This window comes from Balearica regulorum, chromosome 10 (assembly GCF_011004875.1).
Source record: "Balearica regulorum gibbericeps isolate bBalReg1 chromosome 10, bBalReg1.pri, whole genome shotgun sequence".
NCBI lineage: Eukaryota > Metazoa > Chordata > Aves > Gruiformes > Gruidae > Balearica > Balearica regulorum.
Window position 1 is genome coordinate 8,671,427 of NC_046193.1, and position 27,667 is coordinate 8,699,093.

The 27,667-nt window shown below is 35.8% G+C and overlaps 1 protein-coding gene across 2 annotated transcripts in view; it reads left to right on the forward strand.

The window, feature by feature from the left end:
• CACNA1D (calcium voltage-gated channel subunit alpha1 D) overlaps positions 1-27,667 on the forward strand; it is a 284,291-nt gene that overhangs the window by 166,473 nt on the left and 90,151 nt on the right. For both annotated transcript variants that reach the window (XM_075761982.1, XM_075761983.1), the window contains 4 exons: positions 206-358; positions 1,346-1,542; positions 14,702-14,805; positions 25,873-26,042. In XM_075761982.1, coding sequence (XP_075618097.1) covers positions 206-358; positions 1,346-1,542; positions 14,702-14,805; positions 25,873-26,042 — 624 coding nt within the window. The remainder of the gene's footprint in view (positions 1-205; positions 359-1,345; positions 1,543-14,701; positions 14,806-25,872; positions 26,043-27,667) is intronic.

Sequence of the window (27,667 nt, forward strand, 5' to 3'; positions counted from 1 at the left end):
GACTTTGACACAACATTTTAGATTCTTATGAAGTATTTTATGTTGTAGGAACATTTTGTGGTTCTGGTCAGTAGCAATTTTTTAAAAACTAATTCACTCTGCATGCCTGTATCATTAATTTCTAATAATGTGTATTTATAGAAAAGTTGGTAAGCCAAGACATAGAAGTCTGGTTCATATCTTGTATCCTCTTTTTCTCTTTTAGGTTTACAAGTTGTCCTGAACTCCATTATAAAAGCCATGGTCCCCCTCCTCCATATTGCCCTTTTGGTATTGTTTGTAATCATAATCTATGCTATTATAGGATTGGAACTTTTTATTGGAAAAATGCACAAATCTTGTTTTCTTATTGATTCAGGTAAGTCATGAAATTATTGACTAAGATAAGGGATTGATTCTGTTTTCTTTCAAGTCTGTGGGATTTCAGTTTGAAATAGAATAGAGACCAAAGCACTAAAACTGTTGTAACCCCAGTTTTCACTGTCCTTCATAATTTTAGGAAGAGTGCATTAAAATAAAATAAAAAAACAAACAAAAAAACCCCACTAACAAAAATGCAATCCAGTTAGAGACTAGAACATGCTCTGAAAGGTTTTAATTTTTGAAATGTGGAACTGAAATGTCTGTTGTGAAAATGGTAAGACTGTCTATCCACAAGGAACAACTCAGTAGTTTTTTCTGTTTACTGAAATGCTAACTAGTCCTACCTACTCCAGGGAAGATATACTTTCCTGAGTTCACAATCTGGCAGTGTCTCTCCTTCAAGATTGTGGCAGTGCGGTAAGAAGTGCAGTTCTGAAATGAGTAAAGAAATAAAATGGTGTTCCTCCATCCAGGTGAAAATATGAAATGGAAGTGTGTGTGTTATGGGATAATTTTGAAGGAGTGAAACATCATGAGGGAGAGATCTTGTCTGATGGCTAAGGGCATATTTCTGTCAGCTAAGTCCATGAAGTAGACTCTGTAGGAATTAGTCCAGACGTGTTTTCCTGGGTGGTCCCTTTGTTAGTATGAAGTGGCATGAAGTGAAGAAACAGCAATGAAGAGGGGGGGGGAAAAAAAAAAAAGCTTGAGGAGATTCTGAAAAGTTTATATTGTATTATTACATGCTACTTTCAACTGCTTAATTACTCAAACTCTTTTATACATTCAGTCTTGATTAACCTATTTTAAAGTTGTAAAGCCCAGACGTGAGAGAAACTAAAACTCTGAAGCTCCCATGGGTTACTTTTCTGAGGTTGATACCTGGATTTACCTTCCAACAGGGTTGAAACCTCTTCATGCGAAGAGTTAACTCGCAAACATTTGAGAACTGAAAGTTCTGATATTTTTTGTCAATTTTCAGATATACTAGTTGAAGAAGATCCAGCACCTTGTGCATTCTCAGGGAACGGACGTCAGTGTGTCATGAACGGCACTGAATGTAAGGGTGGATGGGTTGGACCAAATGGAGGCATAACCAACTTTGATAATTTCGCATTTGCAATGTTGACTGTGTTCCAGTGTATAACCATGGAAGGATGGACTGATGTGTTATACTGGGTAAGTTCATAAATCATTGAGCTTTGTTTACTTTTAAACAAGCTTCAATGTTCAAGTGAGAAATAAGCTGTGTTTACAGTACGTCAGCAGGAAATCTTGGTGAGTTTTGCAGGAGATGAGCTCAGCTGCATACTTTTTCCAGTCACAGCGTCTTACTGGACTCCTCAGGCTAAAAAGACATTTTAGAAACAAATTTATTCATTGCTTATTAGAGGGATTTTTTTGCCTATTCCATTTGGATAAACGTAATATTACGTTTATGTCCTTTGGACTAGCATTTTTTTGTGCAAGCCTACAGTTTTTAAGTATGTCTTTTCTGATTAAGCTTAAGAGCTCTCCTTTTGCAGTATTTCTGCAAAATATTTCACAATATTAACATAAATTAGAACAAAGCAAGCTCTCAACTGTCATTGCTTGCCATGGGGACTGCAAACCATTTGTTAACCATTCAGAAACTACAAATCCCAAGAGCTGTGAGCCTGACGCTGTCTCCGTAGAAGCAGCAAAAGGTATTAAAAAACCAAACTCTGTGTGTCCCCATCTTTAAATGCTACTCTAGCATCAGGTATGGAACCTCTACAATCTTACAACATAAACAGCTGGAGACAGACTGGGAAACTGAAGGTATGGTTAGTCCTGATTTTACAAATGAGAAGGGAGGAAAAACAACACACCGATTTTTAAAGGAATAGAGTCACCTAAATATACAGGTAGACATTTCTCTGCCTAACCCCATTCTAATTTAAGGACGTTATGGTCTTTTGTGAATCTTTAAGCACGTAAATATCTGATGCGAGTGGTTTGTCCAAGGCCATTCATTTCAGCTACCATAGGTGCTGAAAATCAATGAGAAATTCTGTACTACTTGGTACTCAGCAGTAAGTCTTTGCAGCAATTAGGACCAATACAATTCTAACAGTCAAATGTTGGAAAATGAAAGAAGAAAACTGATTACTAGTAGGGATCACTATTAGCCAGCCGTTAAAAATAGATGAGCTATCTCAAGATGTATCTTACTGGAACTACTGTGTTGCTCACAGCAGCTCACATTTTGAATGTCTTCAAGTTTGTCAGGCCAAGTGGGACTATTTACTAATAGCACCTCTCTTGCGGAGTATTGAATGCAATTAAAGATGTAGCATTACCTGGTGAATGAACACTTAATTTTATGTGGTCATTTGTTGCAAATCAAGGTGAAATACTCTGTTGATAAAAAATGTAACACTGGAGTGTAGTCTCAGATAAAATCTGTGATAGTATAGAATATCGATAGTATAGAATATCTCTGTTAAAGATAATAAAGATGGTAAAGTGGCATTCTTTTGGGATTGAAAGACAAAAAAAATTTGGGAAAGTATGAATCTCTGCTTCCACTGTCTGTTATCAGAGATAAAAATTGGCTATAAACATACGAACCTTCAATACTAAAGAGTTTAACAATAATGCATAACTACAGATAGGCTAACATTTTGTTTCTCATAGTGTAGATTTATCAGCTCTTTGGGTTTTGCTCTCCAACTCTTCCTAGTTTTCTCAGAGACTGTGTGAATGTAGAGTTAGTATGTGCTTTATATGATTTGTCTTTGTGATGATGACAGTTATTTTTATCCCTCCTGAAAGAAAAGGGAAAGTTTGCCATGATACTCTAGGAACCCCCCCCCATAGTTAACATCTTCCAAGGCAAAATTATGCCCGTATTTCAGTACCTGATCATTCCTCCAACTGTTACCAATTTTTTCAAAGAAAATTAATGTAAAAACTTCAGGGAGTTACTGTATTTAGAATATGATTGTTACAAAAGATATAGAAACAATTTGAGTGGCTCAGTATTAAACATTTTTTTCTCCTAAGAACTAATGAGTTTATTGATTTGATGCATCTTAAATCTTTTTAGTCTCCATTGTCAGCACAAAAAATAAAAGCATTAAAATAGAATGCTGAATATTGTCATGATCAGACAAAATGCAAGGCGTGAGAAAATTAAAACTTAAAAAAATTCAAAACTGCACACATGAGTTATTTTGTTTCTCTATAACAAGTTCCCAATCTAGAAGATATTTGCAGGTGCACAGATGTCAGTTTTCATTTTATTAGAAATCATACTGGGATTATTAGGCAGAGAAGCAAATATTTATTGACCTAGTGAAATATCACAGTCAAATATTCAAGTGGCTTTGGAATCTGTCTTAATTTATGTTTATATAATTAAATTATAGATTTGCATTCCTTCTATCTGTAAACCATCAAACTGCCCATTGTCAAGCCGAAATTACTTGCTGAGGACAAGAGAAATGACAGTTTATATGTTTTAATTTTACCCCTGGGTTAAAGCTGAGGTAGATTTAGTTATTGCTAGCTAAAAATTGGAAAAAAAAAAAGTTTTAATTACAATTTGTGAAAACATTAGGGATATACTAGGTTGAAATAAAAACATCCAAAGAATCTAAGGAAAGCATTTTAGCTGGAGGTGCATGGGTTTTGTGGGTTGCTTTTTACTTAGAAATCTGATGATACACGGACCGAATGAACTTTATACAAAACACAAACAAATACACCCAAACCCACAAATATTAGAAACTGCACAAAATTCTGATTTCTATTTGGTCACTGTGTGAACAGTAAAATTAACGATGTAGGCTTATCTTGCTACCAAGTGTAATCTGAGTGGGTGAAATATGTGCAATAGTTTGCATCATGTTATGTGGCATTCTGTTAGCAAGAATGACAGCTGAAAATGACAGCTTCCAGTAACACTCACTAGCACAGCTCGTTATCACCTGGTTAACAACAGTAAACTGGGCTTAAATATTCTTCAAGCATCAAGAATGATTTTTCTCTTATGCATATCTATTATAGGTTGAGGGCTTGATCCTGCTGCTGCTAGGCACCCTTCAGATCCTGGTGACTCACATGGACATCCTGCTGCTCACCAGTTTGCATCTGAATCCCACATGTCCTGTTATTTATTCTGGAGTGTCTTCATCTGGCTACTTTTCTCTAATTGACATGTAGCTCACTGGGTAGCATGTATTACATGTTTTATCCACTAAAAAATGTGACTCCTTAGTGCCAAATGCTAGACTTAACTATAGAGGTGAAGGGGTTATGTCTGTTTTTACCAGCCAGTGCAGCCTATGTGTTCCCAAATAGCTGAATATGTTTGTGGCTGCGCATCTGTACACCATCTCCGTTTATATCAGGACTGTGTATATTCCCAGGCACAGTCCTTTCTGTTGGCTCTCTAGCCCTAACCAAAGGCTTACACTATTAGTTTTGGATCCCAGTGCGGTCCTTGTTATTGGCAAAGTGGCAGCTTCTGTGTGCCCAAGTTTTTTAAATGCTCTGGCTCACATTCCAAAGCTGAGAGCAGAGTATTCTTTGCCTCATTTTCAATTTATGCTAGCAAACACTCAAGAATTACAAAATCTGAGTCTGCATTTGCATATCTGGCTCTAGATTTTTTCCATGTCTTTCAAACACCTAGACTTATAGTCTATTAATGGCAAACACATATTTTGTAAATTGCTTTATATTTTTAGCTATTTCACTTGATACATAGGAACACACATGATGAGCAGCAGTACTTGCCAGTAAACCCCCCAATTTTCCAATGAATACCAGAATTATCACATTTAATTCTTCTTGTTTTCACTGTGGTGAAGTTATCTTGAGTTACTACACTGGAATAATCTACACTGACACTACTAGAATGAGAGATGGGCAGGGTCTTTGTGAAGCAAACTACTTTATGTGATGGGTTGCCAGCACAGTTGATTCAATGATGGAGCAACTGTATTAGTGGCTACTGAATTTTACTAAGTCAATTTTATGGACAGACATTGCATTACTAGCTCTAATATTAACCGCTCCTCAGTTCTCTGGCACCTAGCTAGCACTATTCAGATTGATTTGGAGATTTTTGAGATTGAAGCACTCAAGCTGAAATTGCTAAAGAACGAATGGTACATTGATGTCTTAGATGGTTTTGCCTATTAATACACCTAGTGATATGTTAACAAGAAATTCTGTCAAGGATTCATGTTTAAAATACACAATTCATTACTTGAAATGTCTAAGCAATCTAAAATATATCTAAAACTTGCATAAGATTTAAGGAAAGGGGTGTCATGTTCTTTTAATATACCCTTTACTAATATGGCAACTTCTTAAAACTGTCCCCTTTACTACTGTTTGGTAGTAACTTATGTAATCATCAAAGAAATACTAATTTCTCTGCCTTTATAACAAAAAGTGTGCATTTAGAAATCTGTTTCTTTAGAAATTAAGCTTTATATGCCCCAACATATATCTTAAAACATTTGAAGAAAATCAGTCATTTCTGTAACACAGTCTGTTTAGGCTGCACTGCACTTCTGAGTATGTCTAGTATGCAAGTGTCTACACAGCCAGTGCATTAATGTTACTGGAAGTAACATATCAAGATACAAAAGACTATAGCAATATTTCTTTAAATGTATTTCCATGACCAAGTACAAGAGCTGTGGCTTCCTTACTAGCTTTCCAGTAGTACAAGATGACTTTATTACATGTAAACTAAAAGGTAGAAAATCACTATGTGTTGGTTTTCTAACTGGATGAGAATTTGAAAAAAATGGCTCTAACTCACACATAAAACTATGCATAGAAAAGAAAATAATTACAATAATAAAACAAAGCGGTCTATTGATTTTTCAGAGTGTCAGTCAGATGATCAGGAACTCAGAAAATCTTGTAACCATCTCACTTTTTAGAATGCCTCTAGCTGAAGAATCTTAAAGGACAGCCTACTCAGAAGTATTATAAGGAGATATAATATGCTTAAAAGCAGCTGATGTGGAGCCAAAGATTTTTCCTAAACAGAAGCAAATATTTTGCAAATATATCTCACAAGAAACACATTTTGTGCCTGAGCCAAGGGGTGGTTTAGTCCATAAACAAAAAGTTGCAAAATATATTTGAAGTATTATCAAAACTGTCATCAGTGTGCTGAGCAGGAATCTCTAAAAATTTTTTCCAAAAATGTGACCAACAGTCAAATAAGCAATAATACTCTAGAACTTTGAATGAATTAATAAACCAATGGGAAGTAACTACTTTGGGTGATTTAAGTCATACTAGTCACATTATAGCTGCAGAAATGGAAGGCATGTTATTGCATCCAAACAATACTTGTCAGCAATGAATTTCAGCTTACGCTCTGAGAGAAGTCAAATGATGCTTGACAGCTTTTTTTCCTTTTGTACATCAGCTGCAAATATTCAGCAAACAATGTTAAAAATTGTGAGGGAATATGCTAGAAAAATCTTAGAAAACATTTATTTCTGCCTTTGTTATATACTAAGGATAGCTTAATACTGTTCTCTTAGCATCACTCAACACTGTGCACAGGTCATCTGAGGGAGACTCTTCAGTGAAACAAGGCAGCTCATCCCCAAAGGCATTGATGTGCTGGATGCACAGTGCACCCAGCCTTTGATGACTACATAGCCAGAAATTTAACACATGATCTCCAGCTGGAGAAAGAGTGATAGAAATTTTGAATGACAGTATTAATATACTGCATAAATGATACTTGGGCCAGGAATTGCAGGCAGGATTTTTTTAATTTGCGTGTTAATTACTTGAATCCAATTTCATATTAAAATCTATCTTAACCCCCTCACCTTTTAGGTAATGATTTGGACTAATTACTTTTTTATATTCTCTAGATATAAAAAGCTCCAAATCAACCAATTTTAGATTGCAAAGTGACAAGACTTAAATTAGAAACCTCAGAGAAGAGAGAAGAGGGGAATAATCAAATTCAGACATGCAAACAGAGCTACCAAGCCAAGGGATATACATATTAAAAGTTTGAATTACTACCTCACAGGGAAATATCTTTCCCATGAACTGAACTGGATTTACTTTGACAAGATATCCGGTATCTTAGTCTTAGCTGACTGTGGACCCGTACTGCAGTCAAAGCATGGAACTAATTTCTCTTCATAGATCAGTGCAAATATTCAAAAGAACATACTATTTCTCCCCAGAAAGTTTAAATAAAATGGATAGAAACTGGACTAGAAGTAGGCTAGACTTTAAGTAGTGCTAAGAACACCACTAGTTGAATAACTAGAGCTTCCTCCAAAAACTTTGCCACAAAACCCAAACAATCCTTTTAAACCCATCCTAATTCCCAGACTGTCCCAGGATAACAGTTTAGTAGAGACATTCACATCTACCTTGAATGTTGGGGGTTTGTTCATTGTTTCTACATAAACTAAAGTAATGATTTTACATCATCTATCCAAATAGTATGTGCTATTATGCTTGCATTTTTTTTGTATCCAGCATGTGGGAAATATTAAATTCATCCAACTATTTGTATAATGTTGTATGGTACATATATAGGTGGCATAGCAGATACAAAAAGAAAAAAGGCATTTAGTACGTATCATCAAAATGGATACTGTTACTCGATGCATTTTAATACATTGTAACTAAATATTTTAAAATAAACACACTGTTCATCACACTAGTTAGTGAATGTCAATAGTTTTTTGAGCCCTTAGATTTAATAAACCAAATCAGTACAAAGGTTTAATAAAATTTTATATATATATATGTGAAATTAGTTTGGGCAATAGAGATAAATAAGTAGAAGCACTAACATTGTTAATCCTAAATTAGCAGGCTGCAACCAATGAAGGAATCAAACACTTCCTTTTTTTTTTATACCTGGAATACAGAGTTTGTTAAACCTGGTAGAGTTCTCCCACAACCCAATAGAAAATCTTCTCTGGGTTACTACTTTGCAGAGGCAGTACTCTTAATTTTGTTATGGTAGTGTCCATCTGCTCTGCAGATTCAACCTGGGATAGCTACCTGAAAAAGAGAAAATAATTTCTTAGCAGTCACATTTGACAGCCAGGCTTTCCTTGGAACAATTATTTGATTTTTTTTTTTTCTTCCCCTAGTTAAAGACAGTAAGCTGATTAATGAAATGCCATCAACAGTAATTAGCTAAAATAGCATTAGAAGCAAATTAAAGTATCTTAATGGAAAAAAAGTTAAGACCTGCATCTAAACTTATTTCTAATCAATATGAGAAAAAAAAATTATAAGCAATTAGCTTTGAAGAACAAATGCTTTATGTGACTACCTAAATTATATGCTTCATTAGCTAACAAAAGATAAAAAGAACAGAAGGTAGAAATTGAGTTCTGTTCAGATAGATCAAAGCAAATTAATAAAACTGAAGCAGCATCTTAAAAGTTGAGGTTTAACTTGAGATGGTCACTTATATGCGTCCTATGTGCAACTTTATAGCATGGTTTACATTCAGAAGATGGGGGCCAAATTTAGAGGTAATTAAGTATAATTACCTATTAGGCTTTCTAGGTACTGTAGCAATTCTTCACTTCTCCAAAGGAAATATTTCTCTTTAGCCAGCCTTAATGCCTGAGCCATGAAATTCTGATTTTCCACTTGTTGCTGAGCTGAAATGCTTAACAAAGCAGTGGTCTTTGAGTTCACATCCCACCAGTGTATCTTGGCTCATTTCTGTCTCAGCAGTACTAAAAGTTCAATCTGGGCAACCAGGAGAATGTCAGGGAAATCCATGCTTTAACTCCAGAACCCAGAGAAGGTTGAAGATAAAACTACGTGCTTTTACAAACCAGCCTGCTTCAAGCACGGCCTGATTTAAGTCAGCTTTAAGTGAACTCCGCTTCAGCCTAGGATATCCCAGAACACAATCTTTGAAGGTAGAAAGCTTTGAGAAGCTGTCTGGTATGCTCTAAAATGAGTAGAATAAATAGCCTGTGATCTGAGGCTTTGTGAACCTACGCTGTATGCTTCAAAGAATGCAGGATTAGTCCCATTTCACAAAATACTGATTTCTGAAGGATTTTTTCACCCATCAAGAGACTGAGTTTGTTAGTGTTAATAATTTTTAAGATTAGGTAGATTATAGGTAACAATAAACCCACCAGTTATGCGTCTGTTGGAATGTTATAAAAGGAGGAAGGTAAAATTGAAACCTAAGGAAACCAAGGAACTTAAGCAAGTTTGAAACATTGTGGAAAATAATTGAAAATAGGTTTGTGTATCAGTGCATTGCAACTGTAATAGTACGTATGCAGAATTAGAGATGTTACTGCATTGCTTTATCATTATCCCCGGTTAAAGCTTATATTAATTGATACATACAAAGAGCTTGCAACAATTTTCAGCAAACCAGTATTGAGTGTACAGACCTTGATCTGCATTCAATTGCATATGGGGATTTTATTCACAATTACCACAGATAGGGATAAAAGAGATATTTTAGTGATTTCTAATTGATAATTTAGTTTGGAGTGTGCCATCTGCTGCTGTGCAATACTAATGGTTATGTCTGCTGTAAATTTGGCTTTCTCCCTGTTTCACTTCAGAGTCTTGGTCTCTGATCATCTACATTGCGTTGTAAGTTGACTCCAACTACAGCACATCTAACAAGATAATTCTCTTCAAATGCAGATGAGGCAGTTTCAAACTGTACCAAGTTTGTCCTGTCAGCTCAAGATAATTCTTCAGGACTTTGCAGAGTTATACTCACAAACATATACATGTAAATATAAAGATCCAAATATACAATGAAAATCAATTATTCTCCACCAATTTAACTTGCATAGAATAACTTGTCTCCAGATCTGGTAACATCAACAAATGGACTTTTGAACTGTTAGTTACTGCATCCCTCATGAAAGGGATAGGAAGAGCTTTAGAGTTCAGTTCAAAATTCTTTTCAAAGCTGTTTAAACATACAAATCTAATTTAACATCTGTGTGAAAGGACTGAAAATGCCACAGCATAGCTGTAAGTGACATCTCTGGAGAATAAGCGTTTTTAAACACTCACCTGAGTAGTGTACACATATACCCTTATGGTGAAACAGAATTGATATAAAAATACTTTGTCCTTCATATCATCCATCATCTCCTCTGCTTGACATGATGGACAAACTAATTAGAATTGAAATCCAAACAGTAAGACTAGATCTGGAAAAATGCACAGAGAAGGCCAAGAAGGATGGTACTTGGAGGTGTCTCTGCAATAGGTGTTATGGATGCTAAAAGCTTAATGAACTCAAAAAGAGATGGGACGAGTCCATTGAGAGCCATTAAATATGACACCTCCTTTGGTATAGTACGTCCCTGAGCCACACAGGGTGGGAGTCTTGCAAGACTACTTGCTGAGTATTTGAGATGTGATATCTCCTAGATGGTGTTACTTTAGCATAATTCAGGGACTTTTATTTCTGTTTTTTAGTTGCAACTTCCAATGCATCTGGAATTTGTGTTTTTCTAACTCCTTATTCTGCACTTTGGGTGAGAAGTCAGCATTATTCCTTTCAGCTGAAAAGGAAACCTTGTTTCTGAGGATGGAGATTTTCCTGTGCTCATATATTAACCAAGTTATGCCTCAATTTTTAATCAGAAGGCAAATTGACTCCTTTAATCTTTCTTTAATTGAAAGTTATGGAAAATGCCACTTGACATGCATGAAATGAGCAGTGGAGTTTTCCAAAAGTAAAAGACTTCTTTTTATACTTTCATCTCTGGTATTAATGCAATCAGAAATATTACTTCATGAATAGAAATTACAATGCATTATTTGAATAGAGTTTAATTGTCTCTAGAATGAAATGTTAAATTCTTGAGTAGATGCAGTTTCAGGCTGTTGCTTTTAGGAATTCACTCTTTAGATTACTGCCAAGGTGTTCTACTAGATTAAGGGTTCCTGAGTTAGGAATGTTTTTAAATTAGTTCTGTCCAAACCAAAGCGTTTCTTCTAGCACTGGTTAGCTGCAGTTTCCAACTTTTACATCACAGGTCATTAGTCCTAGACAGATTAGCCTAAAACATTGGGCTTAAAATCAAAGTGCATACATGAGAAGGAATTTTTTCATATATTAGGCACTATAAAATGAATGAAGAAAATGCAAATCACAGTTGTCTATGCTAATAGAGCCTTTTTTGACAGAGCATGGAAATTTCAGCTTTGCTCCTGGGTTACTAAACACAATGCCTGGCTTCTTGAATACGTTCTCTTTGTGAGCAAAAAAAGTGTATCAAGTTGGATTGCAGTGATTCCCAGAGCTCTTTTTTTCTTGAAGTAAAATTGCAAATATTAATCTTTCAGGTTTTTAAAAGGATTTATAGCAGGAAAATGTTGGCATCAACACGAGATGAACGTATGCCTTCACTCTGAACTCTGGTGCTTTTGAACAACTATTTGCTAATGGTATAGTTCAGTTAAATGCAAAACACATTCATATGTATTTGAAATTTAATCAAAATGTTTGCCCTTACCAGTTACTGTTAGAAAAACACTTTGTATCATATGAATCATTGCTATGAAGCAAACTCAATTCTAAAGTAATAATTATGAATATGCTTTTTAAAAAAAACCCATTGAGTAAATTTTATTCCTAAACCTTAAGGCCAGATGCCTACAATTGAAAGACGGTGCAAAGGGCAACATACACTGGCACAAAGCAGGAATCCAGTCTGGGCAATAGGGTATTTTACCTGAGCGTCTTTGTTGTTAAGACTTCTCAAATGTAGGGGACTTACTCTGAGGCAATGGGCATGGATGATTTAAAAAAAAAACCAAACAAAAACAAACCACAATTTATCTCCTTAGCATGGGCACCTGACATGCTAAGTATGGCTAAAAGTATTGCACAGGAGGCGAAGTATAAGTAGGTCAGTGTAATGGCAGCATTATGCAAGACTTTATTTTCCATATGAATATGCTGTTGCAGAATTGTACTGTGGAAACTTGGGATCTTTTAAAATTGAAGTTAATGGTCTCAGCCTTTCTGAATGGTTATAACCCTTTTCCTCCATTTTAATTTCTCCAAAATATAGTTTTATTGACAATAAAAGGGAAAAATCCAAATCAGATACATATTTTGCAGTTTTCTTTTCTCTCTAGCAAGTCTAAGTAATTTTAAGTTACTTTTCAGTGCCTCAGTTCAATTACTAAAGTATTTTGAAAGGTGATACATAGATTATTTTAAAGGAAGCATGAAGAAATTGTATGAAATAATCTTCTTTGGTTACTTAGGAATTTGTTTACTTTAGTTAAGGTGGTATTATTACAGATCACCACTGAAAAAACCACCTATGGACCTTAACCTGCAAAGACTTAATGTGTGTGCTTTTATCTAACCATCCACAGAGCCACCTTGCAGAAACTGAAATTATGATATGTTTTTGAAAGATAGAGGAAAAAATAAAATAAATAGTGCAGTTTGGAAAACATTTGTTCCCATGTTTAATATGCCTGTTCCGATAGAAATGTTAAGAACAGGAGTCAAACTTGACTATCAGTAGAGCTCAAAGCCTAATCACAAATTTCAGATACAACAAACACAGCAGCATTCACGGAAGAGGAAGAAGGTTTGCCCGAAGACTGTCCTACAATACCATATCCAGTCTTGAATTCTCATGCAGTTTTTATTGTCTGCTGAATGTTCATGGCTAAAAAGCATCTTAAGAATCTAATGCAAACTTGTCGGTATAAACAAAAAAGCCAGAATAATTCCTCTCCCACAAGAGACATTTCCAAGAAGTTCCAAGTCAGAATTATTTTTGTATCTTATCAAAATGTCTTTTTGCACCTGAATGCTACACACAAAAAGAATTACCCTGTGTTTTAAAAGTTCTGTTTTTCTGAATAGGCCTTTTTAGATTTCCATGAGTATGTATGTTAAGTCCATCATTTGATAGGTATAATGAGCTCACTAAGAATAGACCATGGAAAAGGTCTTTATAGAAAAGCTTGTGTGAGTCTGTAAAGAGTGTATTTAAAGCTCAGTTACTTCAACCTTACTTTTAAAAAACCCCAAAACAGTAACACCTTTTAAACTTCGTTTAACCTTGATCTTGATATAATTCTTGTTCAGAAGTGTTTCTGGACTATTTCCATGTTTCCACCATGTTTCTAAAATTTTATTTTATTTTTTCATTTTCCTAAAATTGTGTTTATGTTTTTATACGTTCTCATTTATTTATTTATGAAGTAATTTAAAATGTCTGGTTGCATCCAACTGTAGTATTTCAGGAAAAAAAATATTGAAATTCCATGTTACAGAAAAACATAATATTGCTTGTACTGGTGAGATACATATTACTGGTTCTTTTCTCAAAGGATCATTCATGTAGCTAGGATATATATGAACTAAAAATCCCAATATTTCAATATACTTTGTAAGCATCGTTTTAATTAGCGAGATCTGAAATTTAGTTCATGTTCTAGGCATTAAAGAGCAGAACTGTTGCAGTGCTCCATTTGCATTTGATAATGTTTTTGATCTGAATGCTAGGTTCACTCAGTATTTTGTTTTAGAGTATGTATTAGAAATGCAAAGTGAATGTGGCCAGTGCCGCCTTTCTTGTATTGTTCTTCTTTGAATACTGAAGCAATGCATAGAATGCTATTTCACCTGAATGATTAAATTATCTTTTTCTCTGACTCTTCATTGCTATTACTATAGTGATCTACCCTATAAGATCATCTTATTTCTTGCAGATGAATGATGCTATGGGATTTGAATTGCCATGGGTGTATTTTGTCAGTCTCGTCATCTTTGGGTCATTTTTCGTACTAAATCTTGTTCTTGGTGTATTGAGCGGGTAAGCATACACCTTTTTCATCATGAAGGCAGAGTCCTGAATTCAGTTGCCATGAACACACAGGTTATCTTATGCAGGTGAGACTTCAGTTGTGATGACATCTTTTGATAAACTTCTATTTCTTCCTCCTGTAATTAGAACAGAAACAGTTTTCTGTAGCTATCGTATAAGTAACATACAAATACCAAAATCAGAGTTTAGACGTACCAGTATATATTCTTCATGTCCGTATTTGTGGCAAAATTATAAAAAGGACTAATAATTCTCCTTCAGTTATTTAAATGTTATTTTAATTCATCTTCTAAGGCATCACTTCTACAACATAATTTGGGTAAGTAAAGAAATTAAATATTCATTATTATTTTTTTTTTTTAAGAACTGAGTAAGCCATAAACTTTCAGTGTTGAAACCTACGTGATCTGGCAGCTGCAAAAAGGACTCTGCTGTTTAATGAATGACTGAATCATAACTTATTTCCTTACATTTTACAGGTAAATGATGCAATAGGATGTGAATGGCCATGGATCTATTTTGTTAGTCTTATCATCCTTGGCTCATTTTTCGTACTTAACCTGGTTCTTGGTGTACTTAGTGGGTAAGCAGTTGAGTTAACATTGTGTATGCTACTGCTACTTGTAAGATGGCCTCTGCATTTACTCGAGCTTCTCAGCGATGGCTTTTTTGCATGCCCTTGAGATTCTTATGTCGTCCTACCAGTGTTTGCTCTTTTGACTGAACTGTGTGATTCTAGTGCCTGTATCTGTCTGACATCACATTCACCATGCTTGCCAAAAACATTCATTAAATGAGGCACTAATCTCCTTATTCTATAATATTCCAGCAGGGAGTAACATTACTTTGCACAGAGAGATGGGTAGCGCACATGTAGAAATATTCTTCCCTATAGTTGTAGACAGTGTGTCCTTTTCTGAAAGCCCAACTTTTGCTTTTGTTCAAATATCCATAAAGTAATTTAAGTGTTATTTGTGTTTACCGGTCACATTGCAAACTATTTTTAATGAGCACTTCAAGATCTGTCTTACAGAAAGAGTATGACTAGGTTACCTTGACACACTGTTTCGTGCTTGCTGCGTTGTAGAGCTGTGAACTGCTGTGACAACCTGCACCAGCAAGATGATATATTTATCAATAATCAAGTATCAATTTAATATACTTGTCCGTGGGAGGTTGTCAAAGCTTTTTGTTGATTTGTGTACTCCAGGCACCAGCCAAGAACTGAAGTGGTGTCAGTTGTAGCTGTATAATGTGATTTAAAACTGTAGTTTATGGCAACACTGTGTAAGGTTTTCTTCTTACAAAGCCCCCTTACTGAGGTTACAGCTCCACGTCCTCTGCTGTTTCCTGGTTTCTAACACACTTGAGCTTGGGAAACTCCAGTTCATGGTAAAGATATTTTTCTGATAAATAAATAAAACGTCCTGCTAGAATTTGAATACTAAAGGAAAATTATGATAATTGTATGTATTAGCTTTTAGTTACACAACAGACGATATTCTGGCAATCTTAGGCAAGCTGTGCCGTCTTTGTTAGCCAACAGAAAAACTTCTCTTGCATAGAAAGCCTGACACCATGGTTAGTGGTGTCATCAGACTGCTGATTGTGTGTGCAGCCCTATTCACGGCTTTGCCATGTTGAACATTAGATATGAAAGGAATTATAATGCATTATTATATTCCTGGAAATCAGGCAATCAAACAAAATTTCAAGTTGCTGATATAACAACTCTGTTACAAGAGTGTTTTTATCTGATGAGTAGTTTTACAATGTGTTTTTTAAAATCATAAGTCATTTATCTGTGTTAGATTAGTCGCACACAGGAAACTAGGGAAAGCAAAGTTTTACCTTACTGTCAATTGCTTTGCAAAGCAGATGTTTAAAAGCAAAGAGATAGTGCTAAAACCACATTGCTGATTTTTAGATTTAATCTCTTCCTTCCAGGACCTACCCTGTAAAGTCTGGTTTTATGCAGTTGTATTGGCTTTATTTTATTCAGGAACAAATGGAACAAATTCAACAACAAATTGTTGCAAAACTAAGGGCCTAGCTTTCATGTCACAGCCACACAAAAGAAGGAGAAGGACAGATAAATGAGGGTAGTTGCGGTATAATTTATTTCTTCTTTTGGAACTGTTACCTAGGGTTGCTGTGTGACTAGACTTCCCACTGCAGTCATTAGAGGATTAGGTTTTCACGGTTCCTTTCCCTGGCCCTTAAGAAGGTCATGAGCAGCAATTAGTTTTCTTCCTGTTGTGTGAAGGTGTCTTGTGCTAACAGTTAACTAAATATTTCCCTTTTCCCTTGCATGAGTCAAGTTGTTATTGGTTTCAGGTTTTTATGTTATTTTTAAAAATAAGTTGTGGGGAAGGTAATGCCAGATTTGGTATTTTGTTGCACGTGTTCATTTCTTCTACTGAAGCCTTGGAAATTTAGAAACAGTCTCACAGCTAAGCTTTACATTTGACTTAATACATTTAAAATACTTTATAACGTTTGCAATGTTATGATACGTATATTTGTTGGAATATGAAGTTGTTCTTTAGCTGCTGTTACAATACAGGGGAAGAGGTGTCCCCTTGTCCTTGGGTTCCATTCTGCAGACAAGAAATCACCACTCACTTCTAGGTATTGCTTGCTCCGTAGAGCTCTAATGCTCTTCAGAACCCTTGCTGGCTTGCCTTTGATTTCCAGCGAACAGAAATGGCAGTGTCAAGTGTGATGTGAACACTCCTTAAATTCATTCACTCCTGAATTTATTTTCTGCCATAGTTTCACCTAACTGCAGTGTCACTTGAGTGCTCAAGGTGCTTAATGAATTGTTTGAATTCATGTTTGCCCTAAAGATGTGAAAGACTTCCTATCACTCCTTTTTTTTCCTATTGTTTTTTGTTTTCTGTGCTGAAAAAATGATACTAGTGAACCGAGACATGTGACATTAAAAGCAGAAGGAGAAAGGAAAAGAGAGTAATCCTGAAAGATACCTATGATACCAAAATAATGTTTGGTACATAAGTGAACAAAATGTCTTGGCATACTTGTTTGAAACTCTGACAAGGGCCAGTGTGGAATACTGTTACACTGATTTATTTTGATCACTAAATGCTGTCTGTATATAAATAAAAAATATTTTTCACATACGTTCTATTTAGACCTACCTGTCTAAATTTTATGGGTAAAAATGATGTACTAGTAAGAGCCTATGGGAAAGCTAGTATTTTTCATTCTGAGCCAAGTGTTGGATATATAACACATGCATTCTTTGTTTTTATTTAAGAGTTATTAGCTTTTATGTTTTATGCTCTTCAAACCATAGCATGAAATTTGGTTTATGATAAACCTACAAAGAAAGTTAAACTTTACTAAACCAATCAAACTTCAAGAATGCAAAAATTATGCCAACTTACTTGAAAAGCATGGCTTTGCATACAGATTTTGGAAATGAAATCTGAGTGCCTAATACGCCTTTTCTGTATGAAAGTGTTACTTCCTGTAATATCAAGGTATGCTGTGTACATTTAAATCTGTCTGCTGTTTTGATCTGTTTGCAGTTTTAAAATATTCATTCATTCTCTTTGCACTCCTTTGTTATTCTGTGACCATCTGCCCCTTTGTATTTCTGTAATGCCTCTTGTGCACTGCATGTTTGATGTATTTAGATACTGTACAAATGGATGAGAATGATGATTGGGGAGATCTTTTGTTTTACATCTAGCCGTTTCTGAAGGTGAGTATTTCCTGGTGATCCATGTCAGTTTTGCCTGCTGAAGGTGACATTCTTAAAAATAGAGTTCATATTTTTAATAACAGATATGTAAATTAATAGAAGTAATATATGTGTGTGGAATCTGCATGTGGTAAATATTTTAATTTCTGTATGGAAACTGACTGTGGAGATTTTTTTCTAAATATTCTCTTGAGTAACAAGGATGGAGAGAATTCATAGGCTTGAGGCAATTCAGCTTTTTCAAAATACTCCATTTTTTACTCTGTATTAGACACTAATATTATTCACATTATTCTGAAAGTGAATTCTCAATTGAAAAGCTATTTCAGTTTGCAGGACTCTACAGGAAAAGGCGTTCTAGAAAAAGACTCCAGGTCAGGTTTTAGAAATGGCTTCAGATCCCAGCTCAGGCTCTAGTTCCATCTCAGAAATTATGGAGCCAGCTTTAAAAAAGACACCAAAAATGGTTCCAGCTCCAGCGATGACCTATACAAATTGTCCTAGACCCAGCTCTAGATATGCCCTTCAGAAACAGGCTCTAGATTCAGCTCTAGAAAGGGATTGTGAGATAAGACGCTCTAGTGAAGGCCTCTACAAAGAGCTCCGGAAAGGGCTCCAGAACATGCTGTAAATCTATCTCCAGTAAATGGCAATTCAGCCTAGATCCAGCTCTGGAAAAGACCTCAAGAAATGGCCCTGGTCCCGCTCTGGGAAAGGGCTCTAAAAACTGGCCTAAGATCTATTTCTGGAAAGTGCTTTAGAGCCAACTACAGACGTGGCTTGAGGAAAGGGCTCTACTGATGGCTCTTGGTCCAACTCCAACAGAGGGCTCTGAAGAAGGCTGTAGCTCTGACCTGAGAGCAGACCTGACAAACAGCTCCTCCCTAAACTTATTAGAAAAAAATGGCTCTAGATCCAGCTCCAGAAATGTGTTTGGAAGTGTGCTTCAAAACACATGCATGTTGGTGATTTCTTTCAGCAGAGTGAATTTCTTAGGAATCTAGCCAGACACCTGGAACTGTCAGTTGATCTTTCACAATAAAACTGCATTTTTTGAATTCTTTCAATTTTTGGAAATACAGAGCAAAATGCTTGCAGCTTTGGAAAGCTGCCATAGATGCGTTCAGATATCTTTGCATTTTCACTATCTTGTGCTGGTCTGCATTTTGCTCATTCACATTACAAATTTAAAGCTATATGTGGCTCCAAATAATTGTTTCAGCCCCTAGAAATCGCAGGGTGATCATGACATGCTCACACTATTTGGATTGCTATGTCTTTTGAGCCAGCAGCAGGGAGTAAGTCCAGTCTGTAGGAGATACCACTTCACACTTGATGGAACGGCACAGAAATTGCCACTGAGGAGCTGCCCAGCAATTCTAGATCTGTGAAGGGTGGTGGATGGCTTCAGGAGCCTGCTTTTACATGTAGCTTTGGTTACACAGTGTGTGTAACAGGCATAAACTGGACGTGTGTTCTCTGAAGCCGTGAAATACTTGGCACAGAAATTGGGAGCTGAGGACAGGCCTCCTCCAAATATTCCAGGTTAAAAGACCAGAGCATATAATGAGTATTGGTGCAAGAGACAGTGAGCTACAGTTAGGAAGTTAAGTTAGAAATTGTGAAGTTAAGGTTTTTAGAAAGTTAACAAATAAAGCTAAGTCTTAAGGGAATTGAGATACTCATCCACCCTGAAAGTACCTTTAAAAGTGTGTTGAAAGTTAAAATAAATATGCCAGTAATTCAGCATGCATTAAACTGTTTTACTATGAACAGAGAAAATAATAAATTATAAAACTTCATAACTCATTTATCAAGAGGCATGGCTTTTCATGAGGCATGATAATCTATTCCTCAAGATAGTCCTTATCGTTAGGGGATGGTTTCTGCTGACAGCATTTTCTACTCAAGGCATTAGTATTTCTTTGGGTAGCCGTGGGAACAAATAAGACCTTTTAAATACACTTTAATAAAGCTGTAAGTTGACTTTATTGCCTTGCTAAAGGACACCAAAGCATAAGCTTTGACATGTCCTTACATACATCCTCCTACATGCAAGTCTTGCAGGTTACTAAGAGAATGTTGATTTTTTCCATTTCTTTCCCATAGTATTATTTTCAATGTACATAATAATTTTAAAAGCTAAGGGTATGTACTCATCCATGCTAATCTCACGGCAATATCTGTCAATGTCATATAAAATACGTTGGCACAGATAAGCATATATACCTAAGAACTGTTGTCTACAATATATATGGAAAAAAATCGTAGAAAAAGATATTTGAATAATGATGCACCAAATCGAAAACGGCAGTGAACTGTCATCCATAGTCTTTCAGCAAAAGGGGAATGAACTGGTTTTGACAGTGTTCCTTTTCACAGCAGAGGGAAGGCTTAGTTAAAAAAAAAAACAGTTATGGATAAAAATTTAACTGCTTCACATAAATAAACAGAATATACATTCAAAAAGAGGAGAGGGACTTCAGCTCTAGATCTCAGCAGGTTATGAGGTAAAGCAGGTCCTTTTGTTTGCTGTATGGCTGGTAAAAATAAAACTCAAACACAAATAGGTACAAACCCAAGGACATATTATCCTTGATTGATCAATCAAATATACTAACAATAATCAGCAAATACTTTCAGCTATATACAGCAGTAACTCTAACCACTTGACAGAGACCACTAAAATCAATGGGAGTAGTTCAGTACTCTTGAATAAGAGCTTGAAGGGAACTGATTTTATTTGTCCTGTTTGAATTTACCACACCAAGGCTTGTTAGCAATTAGTCCTGGGAGATGAGCTGATGAGCTCCTGGCAGGTAATGAACCACATTGATTTCAAAAAGTGTGTTGACAGTGCATGTCATGATGATTGTTAGTATACTGAACTCTAATTAAAGATGTTAGTATAGTGATCTCTAGTAATTAAAGATGTGATGTTACTTTTTTGTCTCTCTACATCTGTTACACATTACACCCAGCTGTGAGCTGTTGTCCATGCTTATCTGTACAGTTTAAGCAGTTTGAGTTCTCTGATTTGATTCTGCTGATTTGTTGGTTGGTATGGTTACCACTGTGTGAAACCTCTTCTGTGCGTCTGGTGGCCAACACTGTACTCCTGTGAGTACATTTTTGTTATTATGTGACTGTTCTCTATGAATAAATGAGAGTCTAGGATGTCTAGGTGACAGTTCTACATATAGCATTAGCATAACACTTTCCTCATACCAGACCCTGTGTGCAGTAAGTTGCATACTGCAGATGAATCCTCTTCCTCACTGTGTTTGCAGTGACGCAGAAGGGCAGTAAATATGGCCAATGAAGGATTAGTGATCTGGTTTATGCTTAGACATTGAAGGCAACTGTTTGTTTCCTATTATCAATGCCTAGTAAATGGGAGATACAACAACACTCATGTTGGTGCACAAGCCCCCCCTTACAAAAAGTGTCTAGCCTATAGCATGGAAGAACTTTCAGCTGACAGGAGGCCAGCTGTGTCTCCTTAGCTATTATGTCCATATGAATTACAGAACGAAGGGAGAGTATACCAGATATGTTTAAGCAAATTGTTGTCGTAGGATTTTTGGTTAATATGACCCTGCCTCAGATTAAGGTGTGGGAACCAGGGAGCTGTGATTGAGTCCCAGTAAGTACTCCCTGCTGCCACCTCCACCCTGTTGCATCAAGCCATTCCAAGGTGATGCATACCAGCAGGAGTTATTTCACGCTATTGAAGAAAGAAAAACCTGGCATGAAAATGATTGCCCCAGACTATTGAAGCATGAACTCCAAACCTGCATTTTATATGCTTCTGCCTCAACAGCTGTTGATGATGAGATGGTGTTCTGCCTAAACAGAGAACTGAGATCATTTTTCTGCAAGGAGACAAAGAATTTTTGGGCAATAGAAGTAAAACTTGCATTTTATATAACAGTTTAGCTATCCCTAAAATAGGTTAGATTATATAGGTGAATCTCCACATAATGCTTTATTTTGCAAGTAATGTCTCCTGCTGTGGGTGGAACTGACTGAGTTTATTTACACTGTGGCTGCAGTTTGAAGCTTTACTCAGTTTACAGGATATTGTCATATGCTGCAATTTTTAGTCATATTTAACTGGATGAAAATTAGGCTGGCTGGTGCTGGGTCATCTGATTTATTTACATTTGCAGTGAAATCAAAAACTGAATTGCCTCCATCCAGGTAGCAATAGACTGTTTTGAAGGAAAGATATTTTTGAAGGCAGACAGATAACAAGGTAGTGTTACATAAATTACACAGGTCTGCTTTATAAGATTCTTCAGAAGTAGAGATTTGAAAAAACTCTTTCAAGCCCTGCTAGCCTATAGTCTTAATTTTGAAGCATATTATCCTTTAAAATATGAGACAGTAGTGAGCTTGCTTTTTGTAGTTGTTGAAATTAGGACAAAAACTTATTCTTTGAGTCCTATGTTTTATGAAAACTACTTAAATCTGTTTTATTTTTAAACTAAAATTTTACAGGCAAGAGGCTTGATTTTCATTTCGCGTATGCTGGTATCAAATCAGAGTAGGTCCTCAGAATCTTTCAGTTTGCAACTTGGGTGGAGACTGATTTAAATCACATTTTAGTGGAGACACCTTTATGAATGCTAGCATAGTCACACCAGCCCTTTGAATACAATTTTTGTCAGTTTAGTCAATGAACACCCCCCCTCAATATACATTTTTCAAATGCCAGATCCAGGTCGTTTTATCAGCCCACAATGAAATACGTATTTTGGAATTAGCTCTTAGCACAGGCATTTGTGAAACCAAATATTTACAGAGCTTAAGTCCACTTACCACAATTAACGTGCCCCTTCCTAAGCCTGTCAGCTTCACAGGCTTCTGGACTGAGTGCTTACTTGCTGATGGTTGGGGAGGCCGGTTCAGGCCATTAGTCTAACCACGTCAGTACCTGTGCTGCCTACGTAGCCCAAAGCTTTTTCTTTCTGCCCAGGACCCAGCCTATGCTTCCTGTAGCCATGAAATGCTGCACAAGCAGCTGTCTTATTCCTTCTTCCAGGAGATCAGCTGATGTCTACATATTTTTGTCTAAATATTCAAATAGCTGTTGTCTAAATGTCTTTGTCGGAGGCTTTAAAGAGCCAATGTCTGTCCCTCAACTCACCCCCATCATCTTTTTTCAAATAACTTCTTGTTTTTGAAAAAAAAGTTTTTGTTCTGCTAACAGCAAATGCATTACATTCTAATTCCATTTAATTCCACTTCCTTATTCATCGTATTTCAGTAAAAAGAATACATACGTACGTGTGTCTGAGGGATGTCACTTCGTTGTGGCTGTGATAGGGAAAAAATACCATAGAGCCAGATTCTTCCCTCCCCTGAAGAAAATGCAGTCTTCCTAGGTGTCATACTTCCTTACAGTCAGGTTTTAAAAATAAAAATAAGACTTTTAAATATCATGGAAATTAAGCACCATTGCATCTCCCCCTACTGATAAATTGGAGCAGCATTTAACGAGACAATGTCTGACCTCTGTGCTGTATTGAAGGGAAAGGTCATAGTTAGCTGTGTTATGAAAAAAACTGTTTTAGTCTCTGCATGCAGCCATTTTAATGTCAAGTCAAAGTTAAAAGGTGGTTCAGTCATGGGTGAAGTGCTGTTGCAAGTATCAGCCTTGCCAAGGGTTTCATTTTTAAATTCTTTCTTTCACTTCACTCCATACAATAACAGCAGCTTTCATTTTAGTTTCCCCACACAGATCACAGTCCTTCACCCTAATGAAAAACACTTGAAGGACTTAACAAAACATGAATACTTAGTAAAAGCTAGCAAGGCTTGTTACCTCTGATGTCATACTATGCCGTGAAAGCTCTTTTTTTCAAAGATACTGACTATGGAGTGAGTCACAAATATGTTGCCTCTATCAGATGCAAAGGACGGTCTCTTTGATACTCTGAGAGAAGCTTAAACCCAGCATTCCATAAACTAAATAATTTCTTATAGGCTTGTGACATCTTCTGCCAAAACAATGAAATAGTTTTGTTTTTCTTTTTAAAAAGCAATTATCTCTGAGAGATCTGTTGAGCGGTCTTTCACGAGCGTTTTTGTGATGGCCTTTGGAAGGACCTTGTCCTTGGATGCTAGGCGAAGGGTAGCAAATGCAAAGCAAGCACTGGTGTTCTTCAGCTTTGTTACAGTGCCATCAGATGGAACAGGATGATCTCTACATGCCAAACTGAATTTTTGTTGAATTAAGTCCTCTACTGTAAAAGGTGTAGTGCCTGCCTTTTAGCTGTTGCAGCAGAAAGCATTTAGCTTCTGCAACATAACATTAAAAAAAATTGCAAAATTTGTATGGTTGCGTGTAAAGAGCTTAACTCTCAATTTTACTAATGTCAAAGCAGAAATTTAGTATTTAGAAGATGTGTTTTAAAACTGCAAATAAAACTAAAATTAAAAAAACCCCAAACCTGGAGAGATTCTATCTTTGCAATTCCAAATAAGTAATATCTGTTACTGAACTGAAATACTATGTTGAAAATTTATGAGACTTTCTATTATTCTGCTATATTTTATTAGCAGGGCAGCATCGTATTGATAATTGTGTTCACCTCGTTAAAATATTTTGCAAGTCTTACACTAATTTCCTAATATTTTTCCACTTCAAAAAGGATATTATTGAGTGCTTTAATAAATTTCCCCTTGAGAGTGTATCAACTGGGGAATATTTTCAAGTGAAAGTTCACAATAGATAAAGGGGTTGCAAATTCGTAGTAAATGAAATTACTGTAGCCATTTTTAAGGTTTAATTTCAGGCCTATTGTAAAATTAACAGGTTAGAACAGGCTTAATTTTAAATACTGAATCAGTATGTAGTTACAATACCATTTGAAAGATGCTTGCCTACTCCTGATACGTATTGATACTCAGATAAATTGGAAAATGTTTGATCCCTCTAGTGAAGGCAGTTACACATTTGGAGCTGTGTATCATATAAAATGTTGTAATAGTGTCATGATGCACGAATTTACTTGATAGTTGTCTTGAGTCATATATCATTAAGGGAATCATAGATTCATGGGGTAATTCAGGTTGGAAGAGAACTCAGTAGGCCATTTTATCCAGCCTCCTTCTCAAAGAGCATGGCTTAATTATTTTAATTATCATTCCATGATAATTTAAGGATTCACCCAAATCATGAACTAAACTAGACAGACAGTCAAATACATTGTCTTGAGATTGGGACACTGAGACAGAGGATTCAATTTCTATGAAAAGATGCATTTCTGATCTGTGAGAACAGGATTTCTAAGTTCTGTTACAGAGAGCAAAAGGGCAAAATATCGGTATCTCGAACAGCACAGGTGTCTATGCACGATGTGAGAGAGAGCTTATTAATGGAATTCTGTGAACCATGCACCGAAATAAGTATGTTTGGACATGGCCAATAAACTATGGCTGGAAGAGGAAGGATTTTTAGAACTGACTGCCAGAATTTCCTTTTCATTGAAACTAGTACTCAACTCTTTGAAATTACTTCATTACTGCAAGTCAATTTCTCTTTGTAGCCATTACATAAAACTGATTGTAAAATTTTAGAATCTATATAGAAGAGCACATAACTAAATGGGCCTGTGGGGAAGGGGGGGGGGGGGGGAAATGGACTCTTCCACACTGGAGGAGTCAAGAACACTGCTTAATTTTCAATTAAATCATAAAATCTCTGAAAGTTTTGATGTAACGTGATAGGGATTTGCCATGACTTCTTCATGCCATTGTCTTGTTTTCAAAGAAGCTCTCAAATCTTTTGGTATAGTTTATTCAGTTCATTTTCTATGTCAGTATGTTATTCTGCAATGTCAAGACCTAAGTCGAAATGCCTGGGAGTTTGGCAATCAGTATTTTTTTTTCTGCTTTATCTGAATTTGATAGAGAATTTTCCAAGGAAAGAGAAAAAGCCAAGGCCCGGGGGGACTTTCAGAAGCTACGTGAAAAACAGCAGCTTGAAGAAGATCTGAAGGGATATTTAGACTGGATTACACAGGCAGAAGACATTGACCCTGAGAACGACGAAGAGGTTGATGAAGAAGGGAAACGGAACAGTACGTGTTCTTTACTCAGTACTATTACTGTGTGGGACAGTTTGATGCTTTAAAGGATGTTCCACTAGGGTGAATGCAGCCTATCTGATGTCGCTTTCTGATTTCCAGTTTGCAAAAGGGTTCATTAACAGAGTGATCATGTCAATTAATATGTGTTTGTAGGTACATGCAATAGAAATAATAACAATATAAAAAAAAATTAAAAATATGGCCAAAACTACAGCCAAGAAATAACCTTGTGCTAATAGTGAGGATTTCTTTGATTTTTGAAGTAGGGAAATGACATTCTGGATCTTTTTTCTGATACTAAAAAAAAACTATATAAAATCTTTTTTTAGTAGATGTATTAACTGGGTGTGAAATAAATGAAATCTTGTGGGATTTTTGTTTGACACTGAGAAATATAATTATCACTTACTTACAATGTATGTATTTGACAGTAGCATGTAGAATATTACGGGAAAGGTAATTTATGCTGTAGTGGCCCTCTAGTGCTTCTGATCTGAGTCCTAATGCAAAAGAACAAGTTAGTTTCATGATATTGCAACAACTGTAAAAGTTATAATCAGTTTCTCTGTGTTAGAAATTTTGAACAGCAGCAGTATTTTACTGTCACAATTTAGTAGAGGTTATTTTAGCCTCTTAGCCATGTTTACATAGTAGCGGTTAAAATTTCCATGAGAACTTTTAGTGCTGTACATAAATGAGAACACAAATTCAGGATGTGGTTTATGATTTAATACTAAATGTAAGATTAAAGTCCAAATTTCAATATGTATACTAATGCTAAATAGCACCTTATTATTCATGTGATACTCCGGAAAGTCATGATATTTATTCATTTAGATACCATTGAGTATATATAAGAAAATGCATCTACAAGTGGTTTGTCAAAACCAACTTGGAATATTATTTTCTGTGTTGAAATAATACATTATTACTGTCCTTTTCCTTCTAGTCCTGCTAATTTATTGTGAACTATTCTTTTAAACCATAGTATTTTTCAGAAGTAGTAAAATAGTGCAAATTATGTGATTTGATATTGAGGTATCTGTTTTTAAACTTATCTCTGTATTGCATGTAAAGTTTTAAAAAAATCTTTATATTTTTGAGTTTCAGAATTTTATTAGTCCTTTAGTTCGCGCTAAAAGCAGGGTATGAATCTGTGTTACTGACTGGAAGGAAACAAGATGACTTTGAGAGGCTGGAAGGCAACTTGTGGGTTGATGTTGATACCAGCATCACCCAGAAAGGAATAATTTATGTCTATATGAAAATAGCACATACAGATTTTTTTATATAGAGCAGAGCAAAAAAGCCACTACTTCACTATCCTTGGTTATTGCTAGTAATGTTGTGTGGAAGGAATACATAAACTGTGGGTTTGAGTATTAGTATAAAATCCCGAGACTGAGAAGTAAAGATTGTACGTTTTATGGAGTAAATACACTTTGTACAAGACTACCATGCAGAATTGTAGGTGATGCCAAATTTGCACAAGAGTGTTGAACGCCCATGCTGTCGGCTATGATGCTGATGGACTTGGTTTCCAAGTCTGCGGGTGAAATCCCAGGAACTTCTTGCATCCTGTTCAAATTGAATGTTTGTTAGTATGCTGCAGAAAA